The 26,465-nt window shown below is 33.2% G+C and overlaps 2 protein-coding genes across 11 annotated transcripts in view; both read right to left on the reverse strand.

The window, feature by feature from the left end:
* Nucleotides 1-26,465, reverse strand: part of RUNDC3B (RUN domain containing 3B) — a 149,480-nt gene that overhangs the window by 68,923 nt on the left and 54,092 nt on the right. For all 10 annotated transcript variants that reach the window (XR_008296876.1, XR_008296875.1, XM_053218507.1 and 7 more), the window contains 4 exons: nt 24,108-24,241; nt 13,410-13,495; nt 3,023-3,112; nt 864-944 (listed from right to left, as the gene is read on the reverse strand). Coding sequence is in view for 8 of the 10 variants with exons in the window: in XM_053218507.1 (XP_053074482.1) it covers nt 864-944; nt 3,023-3,112; nt 13,410-13,495; nt 24,108-24,241 (391 nt within the window). In the remaining 2 variants the exon portion in view is untranslated. The remainder of the gene's footprint in view (nt 1-863; nt 945-3,022; nt 3,113-13,409; nt 13,496-24,107; nt 24,242-26,465) is intronic.
* Nucleotides 4,074-13,403, reverse strand: LOC106987571 (small ubiquitin-related modifier 2-like). Its single transcript, XM_053217777.1, has 2 exons — nt 9,020-13,403; nt 4,074-8,778 (listed from the first exon to the last, which is right to left on the reverse strand). Exons 1-2 carry the CDS (start codon nt 9,104-9,106, stop codon nt 8,578-8,580), a joined length of 288 nt encoding a protein of 95 aa, XP_053073752.1. The 5' UTR covers nt 9,107-13,403; the 3' UTR covers nt 4,074-8,577.

The raw sequence follows: 26,465 nt of genomic DNA on the forward strand, positions 1-26,465 counted from the left end.
GTACATTACATATATACCTATAATACTCTCTTTCTGTTTTCCTTAAAGCTTTAGCTTGATCATAACACTTTTAAAGTATATAATCTTTCTATTCAGGAAGCCAATTATGTAATCACACCTTCAAAAAATTTACAGATATCATCTGATTAATTTTCAACGCTGGTGAGATTGTAGGAAATTCTTAACTCTCATACAATACTAGTATTAAGATAAATTGGTACAGACTCTTTTAAAAGACACACTTTAAGAGCCATAAAATTTTTCATTGTATTTGCCTGAATAACTCTGTAAATTCACAGCAGAAACAAAAAGAAAACTGATTTGCAAAAACATTCATTATCCTTTCCTCTATAATGGAAAACAATCTGAATGATGAATTACAATTTTGAACTCTCAATGGACTATTAAAGAGCTATCAAAGTTATTATTATAATGATGATAGCAACAGAAATACATGATGTTTTCTAAAAACTACGCTGAAATTACAACTATGTAAAAAGTTTAAACACATTGGGGTCTGCAAATGGAGTCTGTATTTTTGAATAACTTCTGATACTAAAATAAAAGCAATTTTAATCAGATGAACATATTACACAAGACATTAAACTATAAGTTAATATTTATTTTTTCTCTATCTTTTTTTTTATTTTAGAGAGCACACACAAGTAGGGAAGAGGGGTACAGGGAAAGAGAGAGAATCTTAAGCAGGCTCCACACTCACCACAGAGGCCAATGTGGGGCTCAATCCAACAACCCTGGGATCATGACCTAAGCTGAAATCAAGAGTTGGGCGTTCCATTGACTGAACCACCCAGGTGCCCCTAAATTAAGATTTCAATAACATATTTCAAAACGTCATATACCTCTGGGTAAACTTCAAATATGGTGTGTAGTCTATTACAGCAGGAAAGTTTCCATCCAATCCCTCTCCCTTGAGGCAGAAGCTAAGAAACAAATAAATATGTCACATAATACATCAAACCTTTAAATCGACCTTAAGCATTATAAACAATCTCTGGTTCGAGACATTTGTTTCATCAAATTGTAGGTAAATTTTTTATTCATATTTTAGATGTTACTTGTTACAAATAAACACCTCAATAAAGATACTCTGCGTTCAATACCAATGACAAAGGACTGCACAATACACTCTAACCTGAATATATCATGCAAAAGAAAAATTTTCTGAGAAATCTGTTCAAACGTTATTTGACACTATTTTAGTCTTCACTGGATTTTTTAAGACGTCATTAGAGGATTTTCAAATGAAGACTTGTTCATGTTTTCATACAAATTCTTAGATGCCGCTGACTATATTTTTAAAAGATTTAACTAATTAGAAGATGACAGTTTTTTAAACTATGAATAAGTGAAAGGGCCTGGGTCTTAGACCTAAAAAGAAAGCTAAAAAAAGTCCTTTTGGTCATCAGTCGATCCTTTTTGAGGCCATGGCAACAGGAAAGGTTGCTACTTGCCCAAAGTCATACTGGGAGTCACATAAAGCCAGTAAAAAAACTCTAGACCTCTGGTCTCCCAATCCAGTAATCTTTGTTTTGTATGATGGTGTAGCCAATAGGATAATAAAAAAAGTGTTTAGTTTTATGGTCACTGTTATTAAAAAAGTACATCTACTAGGAACATAAACAAGAACATTTACAAGATATAGGTGGATCTTTCAAAAAACAAAGTATTCTATGAACTCCTATGTTCTGATTTCTTTGGGAAGTCTGCCTATTGAAATTCCATTTATAAATGTTAATATCAAGAGTATCTTGGTATTGCTCCATACTGTTTCATGCTTGAATAAGGAGTGAGCCAAAGTGGCAATACTTTATAAGGGCTTTCCTTCATTTACAGAAATATTACTAATGTATCTTTAAGACATTTACTTTCAGCTGATCATACAGTATCATTGGGTTACAATAAACCAAGAGTTCACATTCTTATCCCAGGTTTTCTTTTTGCACCAAAAAACAGAAATGTAAAGGATTCAGACAGAACCAACAGGATGACAGGTGAAAAATTAATACACTCAGAAGGATCAAAAAGACAACCTCCATATGGCATCTATCATTTTTGTATTCTAAACAATTAAGCTAATAACCTAATACTACTTTATTAAATTTTAAACAGAGGAAAGTTATACTGAGAAAATGAAAGTATTTTGAAAAGGAAGTGATTTGCTAAAAAAAAAAAAAAAAGGTACCCTCAGTGACTTGCTAAAAAAAAAAAGGTACCTGTATTAAAAATGAGCAGCATTATATTTCTATTAAATATCTAACAGTAGATTTTCATTTAAGTTTTATACTTATTTTGTTGATACTCTTAGATTTTAAGTTATATTTTTCAATAAAATTGTAATATTTCCATTAATCTTATGTTTAAATTGTTATAAGCAAACTTTTTATTTTTAGCATAATGTAAAATCTTAGATCAATTAAAGAATACAAAAAGATACTTCCATGAATATATGAAAAACTTACATTTACCTTTTTAGAACTTACACTCAGTCTGAAATCAATTCATCTTGTTGATGATAGAAGCAAATATTAATAATATTTCTGATGGCCCAGATACATAATATAAACACAAGATACCAAACACATCATGCCAGGAGTTTTTTATTTCAACACATGAGATCATGAAAATCTTTCTGGCTTTCCATCTACTTTCAGTGCATCTTTTCACTTTATAGCAGTAGCTGCAAAATACTAAGAGATAAGATCCAAAAACTTCCTTCAGGGCTACAAGGGTACATAATCTTTTGCTGGGGAGATATAGTCTAAGATTTGCCCAAACTACAGAACAAACATGTCCGTTAAATCCTTAACTTTGAGACAGTCTCTTTGCTGAGAGCAAACCCAGTTAGAAAGCTGATGTTACTGGAAAGGGAACGACATGAATCAAATATCAATATCCAGCTGTGTGCTTTACTTCTTATTAGCAAACCAAGAATAAAAGCTAAGTAGAAACTGGTATGAGGTAGAATAATTTAAAACCTGAATGCATTTAGACTAAGTACCTGAAATCAATGGCATTGAGTCCAAGCAGCATGCCAGCAAGCATATTTGCTTCCTCGCCCAAGACAATTGCTCCATCGTCATAAAATCGCCTATAAAATGAAACGGGTAAATATATAAATATTAAAAACAGACTGAAGTATCCTCTGTAGAAATTATTTAGAAACCAAACTAAGGTATAAAGAACTAAATTCTATTTATCAAAATAAAAACTATTTGGATCAGCCAATTCTTGAAGATATTTAGGAAAAAAAACAAAAAATGCTGCCATAAGAACAACAACAAAAAATTATTCTAAGTATTTCCACCACTTTTAAAAAGAACTTCCAAAGTAACTCTTTCAACTGGCCAAAACTGCCTACTCTGTTTCCCTAACAGCGAAGCAATATAAATGTAATCTGAAAGGTGGAAAATTCACATTTTTACTGGTCTAATTTTGAAATTCTGTAGATATTATTGTATATATAGAAAAAGACAAACACACATTGCTTTCCTGTAAGTACAAGAAAGTCCATTTATTAACTAAATGGTGAACTAGAGAGATGTGATCATTAGTAATTCATCCTAATCTTTTAACACTACAATACTAATGAGCTAGCAGGATGTTTGCGTATGAAAAAGGAAGTATTCATTATCTCTGACAAAATAAATTATGAATCCACCTCTCTTAATTCTTGTAAAGCTTATTGTTTTGGTTAATGTCAGTTTTTAAAATATTTAAAATAAGTATTTTGAGAAAATATTATGATACGAGTCTATGGCATTTTTCCACAAATAAGTACGATCATTGTATTTACTTTTAAAAATAATACTGTGCAAAAACTAGTTTATGTTCAATAACCAGGCATCATTTGATTGTATTACCTATTTATATTAGATATAGACAGTGGACACCACTCTGTAAGATCCCACCAACTAAAAGGAAATTTTACTAATGGAATTTTAGTAAATTTTATTTATTTTATTTAATTAATTAATTAATTAATTTTATTTATTAAATAAAAATAATTTTATTTATTTATTTTATTTATAAAAAAATTAAATAAAATTTATTTATCAAATTAAATTATTCCATTTTAGTAAACGGAATTTGTCTTACTCTTTTTAGTCATGAGTTTATTAAGGCTGCAAAAAAATTTAATAAGCTCATAATCCACCAATTTTGCATAGTTCATAGTTTAAAAAATACTTTTACAAACATATCCTTTGATACTTCTTTAAAAAGTCCATGAAGCAAAGGTGGAAAGAACTATTATTAGTTTCAAATTTTCCATCAAGAAAAGTTAAGAATTAGGTTAAAACAATTTGCCCAAGCTCATGCAGATAAACTGCTCAAGGAAGAAACATAATTCTTCTTACTTTAAGTTCTATATATTTTCTTTTAAACCTTATCACTTCCTATAAAACAAAAATATTTAAAGAGAATTTAACCTATATTATAGTTCATAAGGAATTTTAAATGAGTGAAAAGTACAAAGGAAAATAAGAGACCTTCTGTCAGATACAAACAAATATGTGGGAAGACTTGCCTGGAATAGAGGTTTTGTGTTTCCTTGGAAATATGGGAATTGCTTTTATTGATTTATGTAAAAAGAGAAAAACTAAAACTTCCAGCCTAACAGAGATTAACAAAACAAGTGGAAAAAATTTCTACATACTTAAGGTTTTCCACAAAAAGGTAAAGATATTTAAGTAAATTTATATACCTGAGATTTTGCCACTGTTCCAATAGCTAAAATGGCTGTTGACAAAATATTTTGACTCCGTAAAGAGTTATGATTACAATGGCTCTAGAGCCCAAATTCTGTTGAACACATGCCTTAAAAAGAATTCTGGTTTTTGATAACTGGGAGTCACCCATTATTCCTAGTATTTCCCTATATAAGAAAAGGTCTTTTTTTTTTCTTTTTTAATTTTGAGTCCACCATGCTTAAAAGTACATTCTAAGAGTCAGATCAAAACTATTTCTGCTTATTCCTAATGTCAACATTGTGTTAGGGACTGCTGAAGAATACCAAAAACACACACGTATCTCACCAGTTTCAGAGATTTCTTAAAGTCTAAAGATCTAATACAATATTCTTTTGAGGAGTTCTTTGGCTTAAGTTTTACTAATAATTTTTTAAGTAAACCAATATAAGTGAAACACTTGCTATATGTGAAATAATTCCACTTAAATAAAACAATACCTGAAGTGGAATGCTGCATAGACCTCATTTATTATGAGTTTTTACTGAACCAGAAGGGATGGGAGGACAAACGGTAGAGGAAGTGCTACTTAACGAGGTGTCCACCGTATGCTCAACATCTTCACTATTAATGCAAGCTAAGAAAAAAAGTATTTTTCATAAAATACACTTCTGAGATAACATTTAAAAAATAATTCAGTATTCAAAAAAATACTGAGTTAAAGTGATCTGAACCAAAAAAGGTATTTTTATCATTTAACCAAAGACATTACTCCCATGTATTAAAGAAGAAGCTGTTAGGAAAAATTAATTTTTTTTCTCTTAATCAAATCAACATATCAATTTTGACTGGAAATCTGACTCTTGTTATCAACCCTTTCAAAAGACTTCAAAAAAACCTGTAAACATCTACATTTTATCTTATAGAAAAACTGGAGCATTAATAAAGTTTGCTTATATAATCAAAGTTATGTAACAAATGAACCAAGGGTAAATCCTAAATGACTAAATTCAATAATAGTAAGGTATACACTAAAAAAATTCCCTTTTATTGAAAATATTTTTTGTTCTAAAGAAAATAATTGTATGAGGAGGACCTAACCAAAACAGTATAATGAATTGCTAAAATATATTATAAACAATGAAAGTACCAAGGTGAAAAAGATGTATTAAAACTTCAATTTAAAGCTTTATACATTAGATTGTATCCCTAAAGAAGTGTTACATGTTAGAAACAAAGAAAAATTATGAGCAACTACTGATATTACTGTATCTGGAGGAAAAGCTTCCACTGTAAAAATTTTTTTCCATGTTTATTTTGAGAGAGAAAGAGAGAGAGAGAATGAACAAGTGGGGAAGGAGCAGAGAAAGAATTCCGAACAGGCCCGTCACTGACAGTGCAGAGCCTGATGTGGGGCTTGATCTCATGAACTGTGAGATCATGACGTGAGCCTAAATTAAGAGTTGGACGCTTAACCAACTGAGCCACCCAGGTGCCCTGCTTCCACTTTTTATTAGGTATACTCTTTCCAATCATTTGTTGACTACAAAAATATCAGAAACCAGAAAACCATTTAAAATAACATCCTAATAACAACCGTACTTTTTCTCTTATCATATATAATTTAACTCTCATTGAAATATATCTCTATAATTCTTTCTTTGGTGTTCATTCTGTAAAACTATTTGAAGGCCCTTCAGGTACTTCAATAACAAATACCCTTTGAATTGCATCCAAAGGAACCACCAGAGTATCATACTGATACTATATAATATCAGGCTTCAAATTTTCCTTTTTTGAGAGTCAAAAGTTATTACACACACTGAAAATGCAATACTAAAGTATGAGAAAGTTTCTCTTCTAAACCAAAGAAATTTCATTATCACATTCTTGCTCCCTTGCCCAGTTTAGTCTCTATGTATGAAATTTTAAGGGAGGAAGTTAGAAAAGTCTCCCTCATGACATCCAAAATAGATTATAGTATTATAAATAAATGTTATATTCCATTCAAAGACAAACTGAATCAGAATGAAACCTGACTAAAAAGTAAATCTCCAAATATCTTGCTAAGAATGTGAGATTCATTAATTATTTTATCAACAAGTATAGAATAAGTTCCTACTATGTGGCAAGAACTGTGCCAGGTATGAAAGTTAAATAGTGGATGACCTAAGCATGGTCCCTCTCCATGAAGCTTACCGTCTAGGGGAGGGGACAGGCAACAAACAAGAGAAAAAGGTAATTAGACTTGATAAGTAGGATAAGCAAATAAATAGGTTGTTGAAGTAGAGAAAAACTGAAGGAGAACTCAACTCTGAAGAAAATCACTATTAGGAAAGGCATTCTCAAGGGTTAAGCCTTATGCCCAGAGAAGTCTGATCACACAGGGCTCTGCAGGCCCTATAACATTAATAATAAATGTGAACATTTACTGAGTGCCAAGCACAGTTACAAATGCTTGATATGAATAATCTTCCTTAACTTTACCAGCACATATTATGCCAGGGAGGGATTAAGAACTTGTGTAAGACTCTACAGATAGAAAGTGGTGAAACTAGGATTTGACTCCAAGAAATATGTTTGAAGAGAAACCATTCTAGACCTAAGTGGGAATTAACACAATCCTTTTAACATTCAAGAAGATTGGCTGGAAGATAAATGGCTAGTAGAAGGGGGAAAACTGGAAGCTCAATTAGGACACCAATAAGGGAGTGTAGACAAGAGATAAACAAGGTATTTATTACTGTAACCGTCATGGAGATTGAGGTAAATAGATCAAGATATATTTTGGAGAGAAGATTGACAAGACTTGATAATTAGGAATTATTATAGAAAATGAGGGAGAAAGAGAAATCAAATACGAATTTTAGATTCTGACTTGATCAACCATGTAGGTAGATTGTGAGACCACTTGTTAAGGAAGAGGTAAAGAAGATTAGAGGGGAAAAAAATCTGATCTAAACTCGCTAGCTAGAGATTTAAATGTGGTGTCATGATCATACAGGTGGTATTTAAAGCCATTCTAAAAATTCTACGAAGACAGAAAGGAAAATGAATAGAGAATAAAGATCACACAATATAGGGCTAAGTCAGGAAATACTGATCTTTCAAAGTTGTGAAGAACATGGAGAATGAGCTTCTTTTCACAGAGTCATTATTTTGTCCCATTCCATCTTGATTTGATGTCAATCAAAATATACCACTGGATATTTAGTACAAAAAAAAAAGGCAATATGCTAGTGCGAACACACCAGTTACTGCATGCAGAGTAAAGGAATGAGGAACGGGAAAATGAAAGAATAAACTATCAACTAGTACTCAGGATGTGGTGGAACCAAACTGAGTTTTTTAATTTAAAAAAATTTTTTTTAATGTTTTTATTTATTTTTGAAGGAGAGAGAGACAGAGCATGAGCTGGGGAGCAGAGAGAGAGGGAGACATAGAATTTGAAGCAGTCTCCAGGCTCTGAACTTTCAGCACAGAGCCTGATGCAGGGCTCAAATTCATGAACTGTGAAATCATGACCTGAGCCGAAGTCGGACGCTCAACTCACTGAGCCACCCAGGCACCCCTTTCCTTTTTTTTTTTTTTTTTTTTTGCATGTTTACTCATTTTTGAGAGACAGCGTGTGAGTGAGGGGGCAGTGAGAAAGGGAGACACAGAATCCGAAGCAGGATCTAGGCTCTGAGCTGTCAGCACAGAGCCTGACGCGGGGCTCGAACCCATGAACCACGAGATCATGACCTGAGCTGAAGTCGGACACTTAACCGACTGAGCCACCCAGGCGCCCCAAACTGAGGTTTTTAACACAGAATGTATTCTTGGTCTGTACGAACATAGTTCTGGAACAAAGTGGCAGGTTCCTTCTTTAGTAGACACCTTCTGTCTGCTGCTGGAACACATCAGTTTTATCTTCCTCCTCTATTTCCAACTGTGTGGGTATGTCTGTTTCACTGGCTGGCTGTCTTTCAAATGGGAATCTGATCTGCCTTATAGACAAACCCTGTGGTTGACAGAAGGCTTTCATTAGTTTGCTAAGTGTTGTATGCCTCTTAATCTTTTTTTTTATTTTTTACTTTTTAATGTTTGTTTATTTTTGAGACGATGCGAGAGACAGAGTGCAAACAGCAGAGGGGCAGACAGAGGGAGATACAGAATCTGAAGCGGGCTCCAGGCTCTGAGCTGTCAGCACAGAGTCTGACACGGGGCTCGAACCCATGAACCTTGAGATCATGACCTGGGCTGAAGTCGGATGCTTAACCGACTGAACCACTCAGACACCCTTACGCCTCTTAATCTTAACACTGCACCACAGAAGCATCCTGACCCAACACCTTCAAATTAATATGATCATTTTTCTCAGTCTTGACTCCTTCCTTGGGCTTTTCATTGACCATGGAGAATTTCAGAGTATCCTCCTCTGCCACTTTACAAAGGAGGTATCAGGTCCACACTGAATGAGCACAGAAGCAAGTACCAGTAGTGGCATAAGAAGTACTTCATTTCTTTTTTATGACTGAATATCAATCCACAGTATGGAATATGTATTTTGTTTATTCATTTGTCAGTTGATAGGACATTTGGGTTGTTACCATTTTTTGGTTATTATGAGTAATGCTGCAATGAACGTCCGTATATATGCTTTTTGTGAACATATTTTCAATTCTCTCGGAAATACATATACACATATATGCATATGTAGATATATATGTATCTATAGATAGCTACACACACACATACATATATGTATCCATATATATAGGAGTTATGTGCTGGGTCATGTGGTAAATCTATATTTAACTTTTTGAGAAACTTCCAGACTGGTTTTCAAAGGGGCTACATGATTTGTTTCCTTCTATCAACGTATGAGGATTTCAATTTTTCCAGCTCCTTGCCAATGCTTGTTATTATTTGTTCTTTTGATTTTAGCCATCCTAGTGGATGAGCAGTAATATCTCATTGTGTTTTTGATTTGCAATTCCCTGTTACTGATGTTGAGCATCTTTCATGTGTTTATTGGTCATTTGTACATCCTCTCTAGAAAAATGCCTATTCAGATTCTTTGCTCATTTTTAAATGTTTTGTTTTCGTTTTTATTACTAAGTTGTAAGAGTACTTTATACATATTTTAGATAGAAGTCCCTTATCAGACATTTAACTTTGCAAAAATTTCCTCCCATTCTTTGGATCATCTTTTCACTTTCTTGATGATATTCTTCAAAGCAAAAAGGTTTTAAGTTTGATTATGCCAATGTATCTACTTTTTCTTTAGTGGCTTGTGTATTTGCTATTATATCTGGGAAATTATTCCTAATCCAAGGTCAGGAAGATTTACATTTATGTTTTCTTCCAAGAGTTTTCATGGAAGTCTGATCCATTTTCAGTAATTTTTGTACATGAAATAAGGTAGTAGTGCACAAGCAAGTTTTATTAATGTTTTTCATCTTAATAATATAAAATATAAGTATTTTATTTATATTTTTAGGAAATAAATTATTTTAAAATATTTAATATATTTTAAATATATATTTATAAAATATTTAATTATTGTATTTTACAATTTAAACAGATTCAGATTCTAAGTCTTTCTTAGCTCTTGAAAGATATGGTAATTTTTCACTATTCTATCTACTTTTCTGTAAGTGGGAAAAGTATTTATCAACTCCTTTTTCACTTTGTGACAGCTCAGTTAATTTTTGAAGTTTGGTTTCATACTTCACTCCTTCCTTCTCTTACACCTACTATAGTATAAAAAAATTATTATTTCTTCTGAGTACAACTTTTGTCATAAATTAAGTACTGCGGTACAATTGTAAAGTAACAAACAGGTCTCTACAAAACTAATTTTATCTCTACTTCATATTTTCCATATTTGTTACTTCAAATTCTTACCAGAATGGTTTCAATCTTATCTTGTTTCAAGTATCACATTTGTGTTTTTTAGCTTAACTTTTGTAACTATTTTTCAGTCTGTGTGTAGGGAGAAATTAAAACTTGGAACAAATTAATTCAGTTTCTACTTTACTTCTCTATTTCTCAGTCTTCCCAGTAACCTACAAAAACAATTGCCCACCTTTTTTTTTTTTTTTTAAGTTTGGATTCTAATCTCAACTCTCTAACCTCCCAACTCTGGCTATTTCCCAGTAACCCCTCAATCCCTAAACCAGAAACCCTGCAAGGGTTGTTTCCAACTGCTACTAAGACATCCTCCATCTTAGTAAAAAAAAAAAAAAAAAAAAAAAAATCACTTGTATTTCTCTAACACTACAGAGCCATGTGATGTGCTCCTACAAGATAATTTACTATATTTCTGTTCCCCTACTTCTTCACCCAATCTTATCCTTGGATTTTCACAGATTATTATTCTCAAGCTTGCCTATCTTAGCTCATGTAGCTCCTCCTTCTGTCCTGGGGTAAACACTTGCATCACCATTTTAAAGGACGTCATTACTCTTTATCTGTGAAGAGTAGAACAAGAAAAGAAGACTTGATTCAGACACTCTCAAGATTCCTAAAGGACCAGAGATCATTTCTCATTGTTCTACAAGCACTTATGTCAGGAGCATCCAGACAAAAGGTAAGGTATAACTATTCTTTGCAATACTTTGCTTGCATTTCACAAGCCTAATCTTCCAAATAGGTATGTTTCAGCCAGAGGTTCACAATCAAATTTATTTATAATTAAGAAGTTTCTTTGGTTTGACTTCAGTAAAAAAAAAAAAAATAGCATAGTTTTGTTTTGCTTTTAAAAAGGAAGACTTTTTGCAACTGCATTTTTTAACTTCTAAGATGAGAATTCTGAAATAACACCCTCCTTCCTTTTCTGGAAATTAGAGCCATTGTATTAGCACTTAAATACTATGGGTGCATATATTATATAAACATATATTTGCTTGCATATGTGTAGAAACATTTACTAAGCCATGTTTCTGTTTCAATAATGTGTGCTTATATATTTTTACAAGAGTATTTTTACTTCATGGACTTTTTTAGAGCTGAATCATTTCCTTTTTATCAAAAAAGACAGCTAACACCTAAGAACAAGCCAAAAAGCATTTCCCTTTAAATATTTGAACTACTCAGTCTAAAAATGATCTATTCAAGAACTATTTCTACTCCACTCATTTGTCTAAGAAACAAGACTAACAACTTAGATTATCAATGCTTTAATTTCTATTCAGAAGACTAGCATAACTTTAATGCAACTATGCAAATGCACAGGAGATGTTTATTGTGTAAACTTCATTTTGATTTCATTGATTTAGGATTTATAGGTTTGATCTATGAGATTCTTATACTACTTTTATCTTCAAAACCTTAGTATCCTCAATATTTGGTATCTTCCATAATTAAACTTATTTACTAGAAATAATAAATAGAAGTAACAAAATTTTCATTTCACAAAGTTCATCTCAAACATCTAAGAGTTCATCATTTCACTGCCCAAGGAATCATACTGCAATAAAAGAATTCAGTAAGTATATATCAAACAATTATGTGACATGATGGAAGTGTTAGTGATATGACAGTAATCATTTGATAGTAATAAGTGTATCAAATCAACATGTTGTACACTTTAAACTTCAAAATATGTCAATTATACCTAAGTAAAGTGGGAAAAAAACAAAGCAAAAATGTATCATAATAAATGCCCAGATTTTTTCAAAATCCAAAATGCCAAATATTGCAACAGGACATGGAAATTAAGATTCCAGATATATGAGTTCTTTATATATGGCCCTAATTGCTCTATCAAAACTGGTTTCTAGTTGTCACTCTTTTCTTCTCTTTCAGAAATATGATTTATGAGGTAGTAATATGTATGGTAATTTAGAAGTGCCTAAGGCAGTGTGGTCCAATAGAATGTTCTACATATGTGCTGTCCAGTTTGGTAGTCATTAGCTGCACATGCCTACTCAACACCTGAAATGTGACATGGCAACTGAAGAAGCGATTTGGTAATTTTATTTACTCTTAACTGACAGTAATTTACATGGTGGCATGTGGTTAGTGGCCACTGTATTGAATAGTCCATGTTTAAGGTACTGAAAGTACTGAATATTTTCATTTACAAATACTTTTGAAATGCAGAAAATCATTTTTTTAACAACAGTTATAAGCATAGAGATTAGCAGACCAGAGTTTTATAGGAATGCCTGTTGTCCTAATATGAACCTTTTCTTTTATCATTGTAAAAAAGTAAAGTCACATGGCACAGTATGTCATCTCTTACGTGTATACAACCTAAGAAAAACAACACTAGTCTAGCCTGCCTTAAAAAGACAACTGAGGAATCACTAGTTATATGTATGAATTAAATGAAAGAAATAAAATAAATGTAATATAGAAAGAGAAAGAATGCTATAGGAATCTGATGGTGAGATTTTTCTTCAAATTGGTCAGGGAAAAGCCTGTGGAGAGAATGAACTTCAACTATTAAAAGTGTGAGAAATAGAAATGATTCAGAAAGATACTCTAGGTATAATGTAAAGCCTGAAAAGATAAACCCAAGAAGATACATGGTTAGCTGACAAATGGCATTTTCCTGAGAAGATAGTGGATTTACCTGAGCAGTACAAAAAAAGAGGAAATAAAATAGCTAAGGACTTAAGATAGGAATGAATCTTCATCTTATTCTTACTTCTAATCTTTAGGTGATTCTTTTAAATATATATTTGAAAATCAAAAAGACTTTTAAACCTGGTTGTTTTGAAGTCTCTCAGAGCTGTAGAGATGTATTCAGATAAATGTTTTTCCATGAGTGCTACTCTAATCCAGGCTCTACCCTAAAAGGAAGAAGAAAGAATCAAATGTGAAAAAAAAAATTACAGGTTAAAAAAATATTTTGTCCACTGTAATCAAAAATATAAGCATTTTAATATGTAAATAACAATTCAGTCAAAATATACATTTGATAAAGACTAAAAAATATTTAAGTAGATAAGAACAGGTAGGTTTTGATTATATAAAGTTTGTTTTTTTGTCATTTGTTTCTCTAAATATATAGGGTACCATATGTCATACTAATTTTCTATCAGCTGTAGGGAGGTAACTATTAATATTGAGTTACTCGGGTCAGAGACTTTACGTAACTCTACTTCAATGCCCAAATTAACATGCTAATTAAAATGAGTCCCCTTATAAAACATGAAGAGCAGAGTCCATTCTTTTTTTTTTAAATGACCATTGCCACACCACTTGTTTAAGAAAACTTCCCACCTATCCTTCCAGAGGGAGGTTTTAGATAACTAATATTGAACCAAATTTCATTACGTACCATGCATCCAAATCATGAGTTACTGAGTTTGCACCCGTAACATCCTAAAACTATTACCAAATATTTTAACTGGAAAAAACAAACTCACAATAAAGTTACACAAAACCATATATTCTAGTAGAAAATCACATAAGCAGACAATTCTGACTAAATGTGAATAATTTAATTTTACTTTTGAAAGGGGTAATATCATTCAGTAGTTGAGACTAGCCAGTTTTGTTTTTGTTTTTGCTTTTTTTAATAATCCAAAGCATTTCTCCTGGACTCTGTTTAAAATTAAAGAATATAAGAGGTCACATTTGTAATGAGAATTTTTTAATTCGATTGCTTTCATTTTCATGCAACCCTCCCACCAATCTCCAGAAAATCTATGAAGATTAATGAGATAGAAAATCAAAACAATGCAATGGCAGTTGAGAATAAAGGTGACGCTAATCATTATACATGATGGTCAATCACCTGGTATGGAGAAAAAAAGCATTTTTAAAAAAGTTTACTTATTTATTTTTGAGGGGGGGGGGAAGGAGGGACGGAGGGAGGATGAGCAAGCTGGGGAGGGACACAGAATCCAAGAAGGCTCCGTACTGTCAACACGAGAGGCCTGACACAGGGCCCAACTCACAAACCATGAGATCTGAACTCACTCACAGACCCTGAGATCATGACCTGAGCCAAAATCTTGAGATCATGACCTGAGCCAAAATGGAGTCTGATGCTTAACCAACTGAGCCACCCAGGTGCCCAGAAAAAAACAAAAAACAAAAAACACACACAACATTCTTTAGAAATGTCTATACCTCTAGTGAATTCACCAAACCTCTGGATAGGAAAGATCAAAAAGGAGTCAATCTAGACAGTGGTAAAACCTGACAAACTAGAAGCAGCAGTATTGTGAAAAAAAGGAACGATATGAATGTGATTAGCAGGGCAGTCAATTTGTTCATCAAACTCAAAACCCCTTTTAGTTTGCCCAGGGCTCAGTCCATTATTCCTGCTGAGTAAGCCTTGGGGAACCTACAAATAGCAGTGGCTGATCAGAACAAAAGGAAGGAAGAAGCAAACCACTGGTCAGCAGTCTCAAGTTTCTCTCCTGAAATTTCCTTTGAAAGACACAGAGACTGGTAGTGGTGGTTTGAATCAAAAGGCTATGATTTCACCAGAGCAGAAGGTGGGAAAGTTGCTCGCCAGAGAAAGTTAGACACAGGAGACTGTGCTATTGCTAGATAAGAAATGTGGGGAAAGCCCTGCTTCCTGATTTATTAATTTCAATTCATGCAAAACTGGCCTGCACCTAATTTCCTGTCCTTGTATGTTTGTGGAATTCTCTATTATATTGTGATAATACACTGTGCTAATTTTAAGTTTCTTTTCTTTCAACAAAAGAACTTTTACTAGAACAGGAGATAAACAGACTTATAAAAGTTGTTGGGGCCATAAAGTGGGAAAGCCTTACAGCTTGGCTTAATTAATATATGCTTAGCTCTGGCTTAAGATACATTAAGATATTTATATACATTAAAATACTTAATCTTCTCAAGAATTGTGTGAGTTACAATACTAGCCCTACCTTACTCTAAGAGGAAACAAAAAACAGACACATTGAGAAGACAGGAAACATCCCACCACCAAACCAACCAACCTAACTGAACTAAAATCTATATGCTCTATATACTCTACCTTCCCTCCTGTTTCAGGGGATAACCTATAATCATTTAAGAGAGTAAAAAAAAACAAATTACAGAGTAGGCAAAGATATCTGCATTATATACATATGACAAAAAGCTCTCATTTATAAAATACAAATAATTCTTACAAATCTATAAGAATAACTCAACTAAAAATTGGGCTTGCAAGGGAAAGACTTTATAGATTCTACTTCTTTAGTGGGTACCAAAATATTCAGATGTTTTCTTCCTTTTTAAGTTAGTTTTATAATTTTTTTCAAAGAATTTGTCCATTTCATCTAAATTTTAAAATTCCTAGGTATGGTGACTTGGTTAAGTGTGCTACTCTTGATTTCAAGTCAGGTCAAGATCTTGTGGTTTGTGAGCTTGAGCCCTGCGTCAGTTTCTGTGCAGACAGTGCAGAGCCTACTTGGGATTCTCTCCCTCCCTCTCTGCCTCTCCCCACCTTGGAATAAATAAATAAACCTTAAAAAAATAAAATTTATAGGTATGAATTACTCATAATATCCTTTTAGGATTTTTAACTCCTATACGGCCTATGAGGTTGGTTGGCCTATTTCTGTACTGGTAATTTATAATCTTTTTCTCTGTATGAATAGTCTTGTTAGAAGCTTACCAATTGTATTAATCTTTTTAAAACCACCACCTTTTAGTTTTGTTGAGCTTTTTCTATTGTATATATTTTTTCAATTTAATTGATTTTTTTCCCTTTATTTCTTTCCTTCTTTTTGGATGTATTACTTTTCTTAAATAGCTTCTTGAGATGAAAACCTTGATCAATGACTTTCAGCCTTTATTTTTTTTTAATACATGAGCCTACGTAAGTCTTTTTTTCCCTAAGCACAAATTTTACATGTTATATTTTCATTATCACTACTTTCCATTTATTTTTCCATTTTAATTTTAACTTCTTTCATCCGTGACTTATTTAGAAGTCCTTCTCAATTTTTACTCACATAAGCATTTTCTAGTTATATTTTTGTTATTAATTATAGCTTAATTCCACTGTGATCAGAGAACACACTTGAGATGATTTCAATCTGAAATTCAATGAAATGAATTATAACTCAGCATATGATCAATTTTTGGATAAGTTCTGTATGTGTTTGGTTTGAATGAATATTTTGAATGAATATTTATACATTCTTACATACTTCAGTTCTCTGGTACTACTAATCCTTATTAATATTTTCTACTACAATTACTTAAAAGTCTACTATTTGCATCTCCAATAGATATTTCAATTACCTTTTTTTATTTCTTAGTTTTGGTCATTAGATCTTGTTTCCTGATATGCATAGTGAGCGGTTTTTGATTGAATACTGGACACTGTATATAAAAGTTTGTAGCTGCACTAACCCTACCTTTCTCTAGAGTAGATTTATTTTTGCTCAGGTAGGAAGGGAGTGTACTTAAACATCACTTTTCACTGTTTAAGGGCACCAATTGTAGGACTTTTTTGGGCTGGTCTTTGTCTGAATATCTCTTACTACCAAGGTGGAATCTTTCTGGGGTCACAAATAAAAGTCTACAGTATTTTACAAGGCCCCTCCAACTTGTTTGACCTTAAACTCTAACCTCTTTATCTCCAGACCAAAACTGTGAAATCTTTATAATCAGCTTTTTTAGCTTCCTACCTGCAACTTTCAGCCTGGTTTATGAGACTTTTGCTCTATGCTTCAAGTAGCTAAAAGTTGGCAAACACCTCACAGGAAAACTGCATGTATAACTTCAGACACATCTGTCTGCAGCTATCTCAATAAAGTCCTGGTTTCAGTGGCAGGTCCAAGTTCCACCTTCTGTTTCTCTAGCCTAGAGAAACTAAAAGAATTCCCAGCACTCTCTGATTGACTCTGTATCAATGATGTGAACAGACAAATGTCCTTAGGCTAACAGCCAAGATGAAAGTAGGGCTCACACCTCATGTACGATCCTTCTCTCTAGTATTGTGGCCACTTAAGTCCTCATGCCTTGTCTGTTCTCTTATGTCTTAAATTTATTGTTTTGTGTATTTTATCCAAACTCTACAGTTGTTGGCAGAAGGGATGCTCTGATACAAGCTACTCTGTCATCACCAGAATCAGAAACTGGTTCATTTCTCACCTCCAGGATCATCTTTTTTTTTTTTTACTTCAGTTATATCCTTCTACTATGACTCTCTCCCTCCATGTGCATTCTCCATACTGCACTCAGTTGATCTTTTTGAAATGCAAACTACATAACAATACTCTATTATTTAAAAAAATTAAAAGAAAGAAACCCTCAAGTAGCTCCCCATTGCATTCAGAGTAATATCTAAACTCTTAACATACTCTGCTTCCTCTGCTTACCATTTGAACAGCACATTTCTTTCTGTAATTCACGTGCTGGCTCAAATGTTGTTGCATCACACAAGCCTTCCCTGCCCAACCTTTCTAAAAGAGTGTCCTTTCTTCTACCACTCTGATCACTTTCTAACTTAACATGTTTCATTTTTTTAAGGCCCCTGAGATTATATTATATATACACTGATATGTTATAATTACTGAAACATTACACAACATTTGTTCTCTGCCATCTTTTCACCAATGCCACTGTATCCTCAATATTTATTAACAGTTTCTAGCACACAGTAGACAGTCAATATATACTTGTTGAATAAATGGATAAAACTAAAGTAGATAAGTAACTTGCTCATTGCCAGTAGGCATTAGAGGTACCAGTGACAAGTGGGGAAAAGGAATGATGTGAGGAAAATGGTATTTCATAAAGATTCATATGAACTTAGTATTTAAAATGGAAAGAATGTAAAACAAATGGGCAGAATCAGAGTATTTCTGGTTTCTGCCTAGGAAACCGTTTATTTTTAAAGCTCCCCAAGTATGTCTGCCATTCTTCCAGGTTTGCAGCCATCACAATAAAGAATTAGGAATAGGAAATGTCAAGCGGTGGTTTAAGGGACAAGAGGAGACAGATTTGTTAGTAATAGAAAATGATTATAAAAATCATGTCTTCACAAATCTATCTTACTGTAAAGTTCTAGTATTTGATAACTCTAGTGCATCTGTGATTAATAGCCCCACTGTCCCTACCTCTTTCGGTAGAAAATTTGGCTAACCTGCCTCTAAAAAAGAGCAGTGATAAAGTCAGCTTCTGAATAAAGGAAAAAGTATACAAGAGGATGAGACCAAAAAAGACCAGGAAGGATTGGGGATTTCTGTCCTAGAAATGTGTTAAGGACTGCATTCACAGTTCTGACATAGTATAGGTGCTCAAAAATGTATCAGATGAAAGAATGCATGAATATATGAATGGCTGGTATGGCCAGCATATTCAGAAATTGGTCCAATATGTTAAACTCAAGAACCAAAGAAATGTACAGAGTAAGCAACCACAAACCAGGAAAGCTTAACTTAGCCACAAACAAGAACTGTTCTTAAAAACAAAGAAAAAGAGGGGCACCTGGATGCCTTAGTCAGGTGAGCATCTGACTGTTCATTTTGGCTCAGGTCATGATCTCATGGTTCATGAGTTTGAGCCCTGCCTTGGGCTGTGCGCTGACAGTGTAGAACCTGCTTGAGATTCTCTCTCCATCTCTCTCTTCCCCTCCCCCACGCTTGCTCTCTTTCTCTCTCAAAATAAACTTAAAAAAAAAAAAAGAACCATTAAAAACAAAGAAAAAGAAAACTACATAAGATAGGCAGGAAGGCAAGAAGAACTCAAGAATAGTATAGAGCTCATATGCTGGAATTGCTGTTGCCTCACACAACAACAAAAACAGAAGGAGGAAAAGAATTTCTTGAGCTTGAAATCAGTTGGAATACTAAGAAAATTCAATGGAAATATATGTAAGATCAGTAACAGTGGTAACTAAGGATCCATTTAGGGAATTTCTGTCAGAAATCACCTATTATGCTGATAAGTAATCAGTCCAACAGCAGATGGGAAAGATGGGTGTGTTCAGAATAGAGTAAAATAAATGCCCTTTGCGACGAAGTTAGTTTTCTAAGAGTGCTAATTCTAGTCTGAAACTTAAATAAGAAATCCCATATACAGAAATCCCATTCCTAGAACTTCTGCGTATTGTAGAAAGAAGAGCGGCTGATACACCTGAGATGTAAAGATTACAGAAATGATATTTAATTCAAATACTGTATTCCACTGTTAGGCTTTCTTTAAGCCCTGGCAAATAGGTTCAGCTGGACAAAGACTGAGCAAAGAAAGGGACTGTCAGCATTTCACAGATCTCAGCTCAGAGTGACCAAGTATCAGATCTCCCATGGTGGCAAGTTTCTACGATGCGAATCTGAGTTGTACAGTAGTTGTAGGACACAGACAATCCCGATTAAAATCAATGCAACTAAAGTTAAAGAAAGTTTCCATACTGAATTAGTCATTGTTCTGTAAGGTATCTTGTCTTCCAGTGCTTAGTATGTCATCCACATAACCCTAAAGGTGTAATCAAAGTTATTCTGCTTCTTATATAGAATTCAAAAATGAAGATCTGCTTGGTCCCAGGTGTACTGAGTTGCACATTGTTTAGCAGGTAAATTTGGTGCTGTGGTTCTGATAAGTTTTCACAAATGTCAAAACTGGATGTGAGTGCTGTATAGGCTAGTAGTTACTCCTGAAAGCAGCTCGAAGACTCAATAAACCAGCCATCTAAGGTATTTGCTTAATCCTTCAATCCTAACAGTTGGCATTATCACGTGTGATTTAATAAGTAGATTAAATACTTTGTTCTTCCCACCACAATGAATAAAGACAGAAGTAATATTTGCTTGTAGACTTTCCCCAGCATAACCAGGCAAATCACTGATCTTTCTTTCCCCAGTAAATGGAATCTATTTGAGGCCTGAGCAAACAAAGATATAAATGCCAGATTTTGGAACCTGATTATTATGCAGTGATATTCAACACTGGTTTTTTACAGAATAAATATTAACTCTCTCTGATGGGCAGCACCTTGCTGTGCAGGGCCTATTCCCAAGAGTCTCATTAAGAGAGGGAGTCAGCTGGGTTTTGCATTTATGTATTACACCCAAGTCCAAATGCTACATATCTAATGTGTGTTAACTTCACAATTACCTTTTGTATTTTGGTATACGCTAGTTCTATAAATATTCTCTCCTATACTGAAGGGGTTTAGAATACACTTATTATCAATTGCTCCTACTTTTAATTTGAAAATAAGAAAATAAAGTTTACATAACACCTGGGACACTGTCTATTTTTATACACTTCATTCATTCAAATTACATCTTGCCTTTTAATCTTAATCTACAGAAGAAAAGATTTTTTTTTAATTTTAAAAATATTAAAAAAATTTTTTTTTTCTTGAGAGCAAGCAAGTGCAAGCAGGGGAGAGGGCCAGAGGGCAAGACAGAGAGAATCTTAAGAAGGCTCAAAGCTCACCACAGAGTCCCACACAGGGTTTGACCCCACAGCCCTGGGATCATGGCCTGAGCCAAAACCAAGAGTCAGATGTTCAACCAACTGAGCCACCCAGGAGCCCCCAATATGATTCTTAAACCATAAAGAAAACATGAAAGGAAACCTGATATAAACTCAACTAAGATGCAAAGGAGAATTCAGATTGTACATTTTCTAAACCTGTAGTCAATCAAATTGTAGATAATTCAAATGTAAATAAATGCATAAATTCAATAGTTTGAGAAAAGAGAGGCTAAAGGGACTACTAACACAATATTATAGCTAAGAAGAAAGCCATTAAAATAAAAAACAAGTTTTAAACATCTATAAGAAAAAACATTTTCAATAATCTAGCTATAATTGACTTAAAAATGAAGACATTTATTGGCTTAAAAAATGTGTGACACAGGGAAGAAAACTGATTCAAACTAATAAAGTTCAAAGACAATGAAACAGAAAGTTAACCACTGCTCAGACTGGCGGCAGTGAAGGAGGCAGCAGTGGTTTCACAAAATGCAGTCTACAGCCCTAGTTTTCAAAAGGCGCCAAAAATCACAGCTATCAACTTTATCCAAAAATACTTATATAGTATAATTTAAAAATATTTAACTATCTTTCTAATTATGTCACTTAAATATTATAAATCTCATTTTAAAAAACATTCAGTTTATGTATTACAAAATGTTTAACTTTAATATATCTTTATCAATTTTGCTAATAATTTTCCAGAAGAAAAATTACGCTAAATAAAAACAGATGCAGGAACAATAAACTTGGAAACTATACTTCTGAAATATGATTGCTATACTATTTTCATTTATTATAGAGACTTGTAATTCATAAGTTTGTAACTATGAAATAATGAATTGAACTGAATTATGTCTTGATCTTACAATTGTATGTATCTGTTTTCAATCTTTATTTTCTACCCGGGTTTCATGCTGTAACTCTTAAGTGTCAAAAATAGTAAGGAAAGCTAGTATGATGATCCAGTAAAAAAAACAAAACTCCTAAACTAAAGCTGATATAGGTTATATCAGCAACTCAGACCTATTATAATCTTAAAAATATTGAGGACTCCAAAGTGCTTTTATATAGATTATATCTATTGATATTTACTGTATTACAAGTTAAAACTGAAAACTTCTAAAATATTAGATAAAAAAATATATAAAATTCTAAAATTAGATAATATATATACATATAAACCCATTAAATGTTAATGTAAATAACATCTTTTATTAAAAATAACTCTCTTTTCCTAAACAAAAATATTAGTGAGGAAAGGAGGTCTGTTTTATATTTTTTCAAATCTTTTTTTTTTAAATTTTTTTTAATGTTTATTTATTTTTGAGGAAGAGAGAGACAGCACAAGTGGGAGAGGGGCAGAGAGAGAGGGGGATAGAGAGTCCAAAGCAGGCTCTAGGCTCCGAGCTGTCAGCACAGAGCCTGATGTGGGTCTCAAATTCACCGACCACAAGATCATGCACAGAGCCCGATGTGGTCCTTGAACTCAGGGACTGCGAGATCATGACCTGAGCCAAAGTCGGTCGTCCAACTGACTGAGAAACCCAGGCTCCCCTCAAATCTTTTTAATGTATGGCTTAATAAATGTGAACTAGGTATCTGCTGCTGCATTCAATCTAAGGTGTTGTTTTGGCTGAAGCATATGAAGGCAATATAATCTAGCCTCACTAGATACACAGTTGCAAAAGGACACCTTTTATAGCCTTTTAAGATAATTGTGGACATTCTCCTTTGATTCTACATTAAAATTCAATAACTGAGAATTCCTTAAAGGCTAACAGCAACATGGAATCTATAACCGTATCAATGAACTCTTCATACTGTATTACATTAAACCCACTGGATAAAATGGATCTTTTACCCATGCATGATTTTTTAATTCCATACAATGATCATTTGGAAAGTATGAGGTTTGCAGGTTTACCAAATGCTAACACATCTCATTAAACAAGTTAAAAAATACATTTCTAATATCAACATCATTGTTATCAGAAAAGTCTAAGTTCAAGGAAATTGTTGGTCTTAAGATGGTAAATACAAGTTTTTCAAGATTCTAATTTTTACTTCAAAGTTTTGATTTTACCATTGGCAACAAATGCTGTCAGCTGTTTCCCTTGAATTAAAAGGCTTACTTTGTCATGTTTATTCAAGAAAATTCTACCAAATGCCTAAATCTAAAAAACTATACTTTCTATGCGTTTAAGTAAAAATAGTATTACATGATACAAGTGTCTAATTCAGCTCACAAATTCGAATGGCTACATGAATACTTTTCCTTGAAACAACCATCATATTTTAATATGCTATAAAGCTTTATGTGTACTTTCCATTTTATTACTCAGGATATTAAAAAGACAGGCATTCAATGGCTGAATTTTAATAAAATTAATAATGCTTACTGCACCATCGTGGATATTCTCATGTGAAACAGGCTTTTTTTGTTTTGTTTTGTTTTTAAGACTGAATGCAGTAGGAAGAACACAATGATTACTAGTACAGTTTGATGCCACTGCCCTAATTCATACTAAGGAACTAATAATTCTGCCACCATAGCTTCTGTATCAGCAGTGCAAGTGCCAACATAGCACAAAAACCAAATAACACCCTGGTACTATATGAAAATAGTTTTGACATTATGGACCTCCAGGGTTCTTTAGGACACTGAGGGCCACTGGGTTAGGTAATTCAAGAAATGTACAAACCTCACAGAATAGGAAATATTTTATTGTGCTTCTCAAAAAAAAATAATTCATACTGACTAGCTACAAATCCTTTTGCTATTCCTAAGGCCACAGTGAAGATTCAACAGCATTCTAAAATAACTACATGCAATTAAAAGAAATGGAAACAAGCCTACAGAAGATGTTAAACTTTGTCAAGTGCTTAATCCCAACAAAGAAAAAAAAATTACATAGCAAAGAGCTCAGAATTTTCTATTTGGGTCAAAACTGTTTAGGATTAGATTATATACATTGCATATTATTATTTATTTCTTACCTTAGCTCTAGAGGAACTGACATTTTCCATATTTTCAATGCTGCAGATACAATTCTGTGAAACCTTCCGGCAAGCCACTCTGATATAGTCCCAGAAGCTACGAGGACTTTCATAACCAAACCAGGTTACTTGACCTTCAGAAGACAAATTGTAATACAAAATAAAAGAAAACTAGACTAGAAAATTCAAAGTGCAAGAATAAAATTCTAAAAAATAAAGACAGCATATGTACTATAGTGAAAAGGGTAATGATCTCATTGGCCAAAAGCCTTAAATCTAGTCCTGCTCTACTTTTAATTAGTTGTGCTACTTTAGGCAATCTATTTAATGGATTTGGATCATAGTTTTCTCAACAATAAAACCAAACAAATCAAAGAAAAAGGGACTAGAGACTAACCATCTGGTAGATAGCACCCAGAAAACCCTCCTTATGGTTCTAGTTAACCATTAATTCACATGTCACCGGTTGCATTCTAAACCTTTCTCTACGTAGAGAAACAGAAAAAATAGTAACACAACCCCTTTCCTCCTCTTCACAAGGAAACTTCAAAGAAATAAAACAATGTGTGGTCTACCCTCTAAGTAACATGATGAATTAGAATCCTGCATTCACTGATCATTCATTATCTACCCAATCGTTCCCATCTAAAAACCCATCAAGTTTCCCTCTGTCATTCATCTGCTCTCTTCTAGTTGGCAAACCATCAAAATTCATTCAGGCATTTACCATTATAATTTTTTTCAGATTTGGGTAATTATGGGTCTGTTCACAAACAAATGTTCTTTTGTGTTATCTCCCATTAGTATTACTATTTCTATGTGGGACTCTTCAGTGGTGGATCTGTGAGAGCCATTTTGTATTCTGAGCATTTTTAAGCAGAATATAAGAGACATCTTAATACTTTCTTTAGTTTTTCTGGAATGATTAGTCTTACCTAAGGAAGTTGTTTAATCTTAATGTAGAAGCATCTTAAATCTGTGCTTCCTTTATCTATCTATCTATCTATCTATCTATCTATCTCAAATCTTCCTTTCCCCAGTAATAGTTTCTCTCTAGCAACATCAAAAGCATTCTTGTCGGCAAGCATTGTCTTAGGAGAACTGTCTCAAATGATACTTCAGTGGTTTCCAAACACAGGAGCTCGAAACAGTAACTGGGCTGCTTTTTAAAAAATATACATGCATGGGCTCCACCCCAAACTAAATAATCAAAACCTTTAAGGGCAGGCCCAGGCATAGGTATTTTTTAAAAGATCACCTTGCTATTTCTAATAATTTACTTATGGTTAATTAACCAATAGAAATTGTACATATCATGATAGGAAACTTGTATTCATTATTCTGGACATTTTAAAGTTCTTTTCTTCTTGCAACCGATGTATGATCTCTACAGTGGATCAACACCTTCCTATGTGCTGACACAGCACTCTGTGCTTATTTATCCTTATAAATGTTTACTTGATTATCTTACATATTAAGGGGTAAAATCAGTAAGGCAAGGACTGTCTTATCTGTCTTTAAATCAATCTCTAACATCTGACACATGCTTGGTTCACAGTAGGCATTCAGAAAATATTTGTTAAACAAATCAACTGGTGAATCAACACAAAAGAGATCATCTTAATTGCATATAAAAATTCGATTTTTAAAATTCTGCATATCTTTTTATAGTGACAGTTCAGAGACAATCTGAGAAGACATCCGCATGCTAGATTACAAATGTCAAACATTCTGGACAAACACACCTTTATCTATATAAATAAAAATACAAAAGCATCTACAAATCTTTACATAACTATTTCTATAACTCAATGTCTCCTTAAAAATCAAAGCTTACTATCTACAAACAGAAATCTATAGGAATACTTAAAATTTCCTGTCTTCCTCTCTAATCTCTCCCTACCACTTTCCTTTGCCCCCTCTGTTCTGTGGGTTAGAAAAAAATTCCTGGTACAGTATCTCAATATACTTTGTCTTTGGGACAACATCAATTTGTTAGCCATTTGGAGAGGAGGTAAGATGCCTACTGGTTAAGAATATATGCTTTTGAGTCGGGAGGGATCTGAATTAGATCACTTTCTAGCTAATAAGTTAACTTCACTTTGTAAATTGGGTTTCATCTATAAGTTAACAATAATGGTAGTACCTACATGATAACACTGTTATCATGGATTCAATGAGATAATCTGTGTGAGGCAATTAGTAGACAGCCTGGTACAGATGTTAACAATTATTACTACAGTTACTGTTATTATCATACAAATAGTTAAAGAACCCAAGCTCCCCTGTAGTGTCAATGAAGTGGGAATGAGATGCAAAATTAAATTTTTCCCATTACTTGCTCAGAATCTAGGAAAG

This window comes from Acinonyx jubatus, chromosome A2, assembly GCF_027475565.1.
Source record: "Acinonyx jubatus isolate Ajub_Pintada_27869175 chromosome A2, VMU_Ajub_asm_v1.0, whole genome shotgun sequence".
Lineage (NCBI taxonomy): Eukaryota > Metazoa > Chordata > Mammalia > Carnivora > Felidae > Acinonyx > Acinonyx jubatus.

What these genes read in the sequence shown, in the direction of transcription:
- LOC106987571 (XM_053217777.1), bottom strand. Translation starts at nt 9,106, where the DNA reads ATGGTCAATGAAAAGCCCAAGGAAGGAGTCAAGACTGAGAAAAATGAT. An exon ending in TGGGTCAGGATGCTTCTGTG is followed by an intron (nt 8,779 to 9,019) that starts GTGCAGTGTTAA and finishes AAAAAGTAAAAA; the next exon opens with ATAAAAAAAAAGATTAAGAG.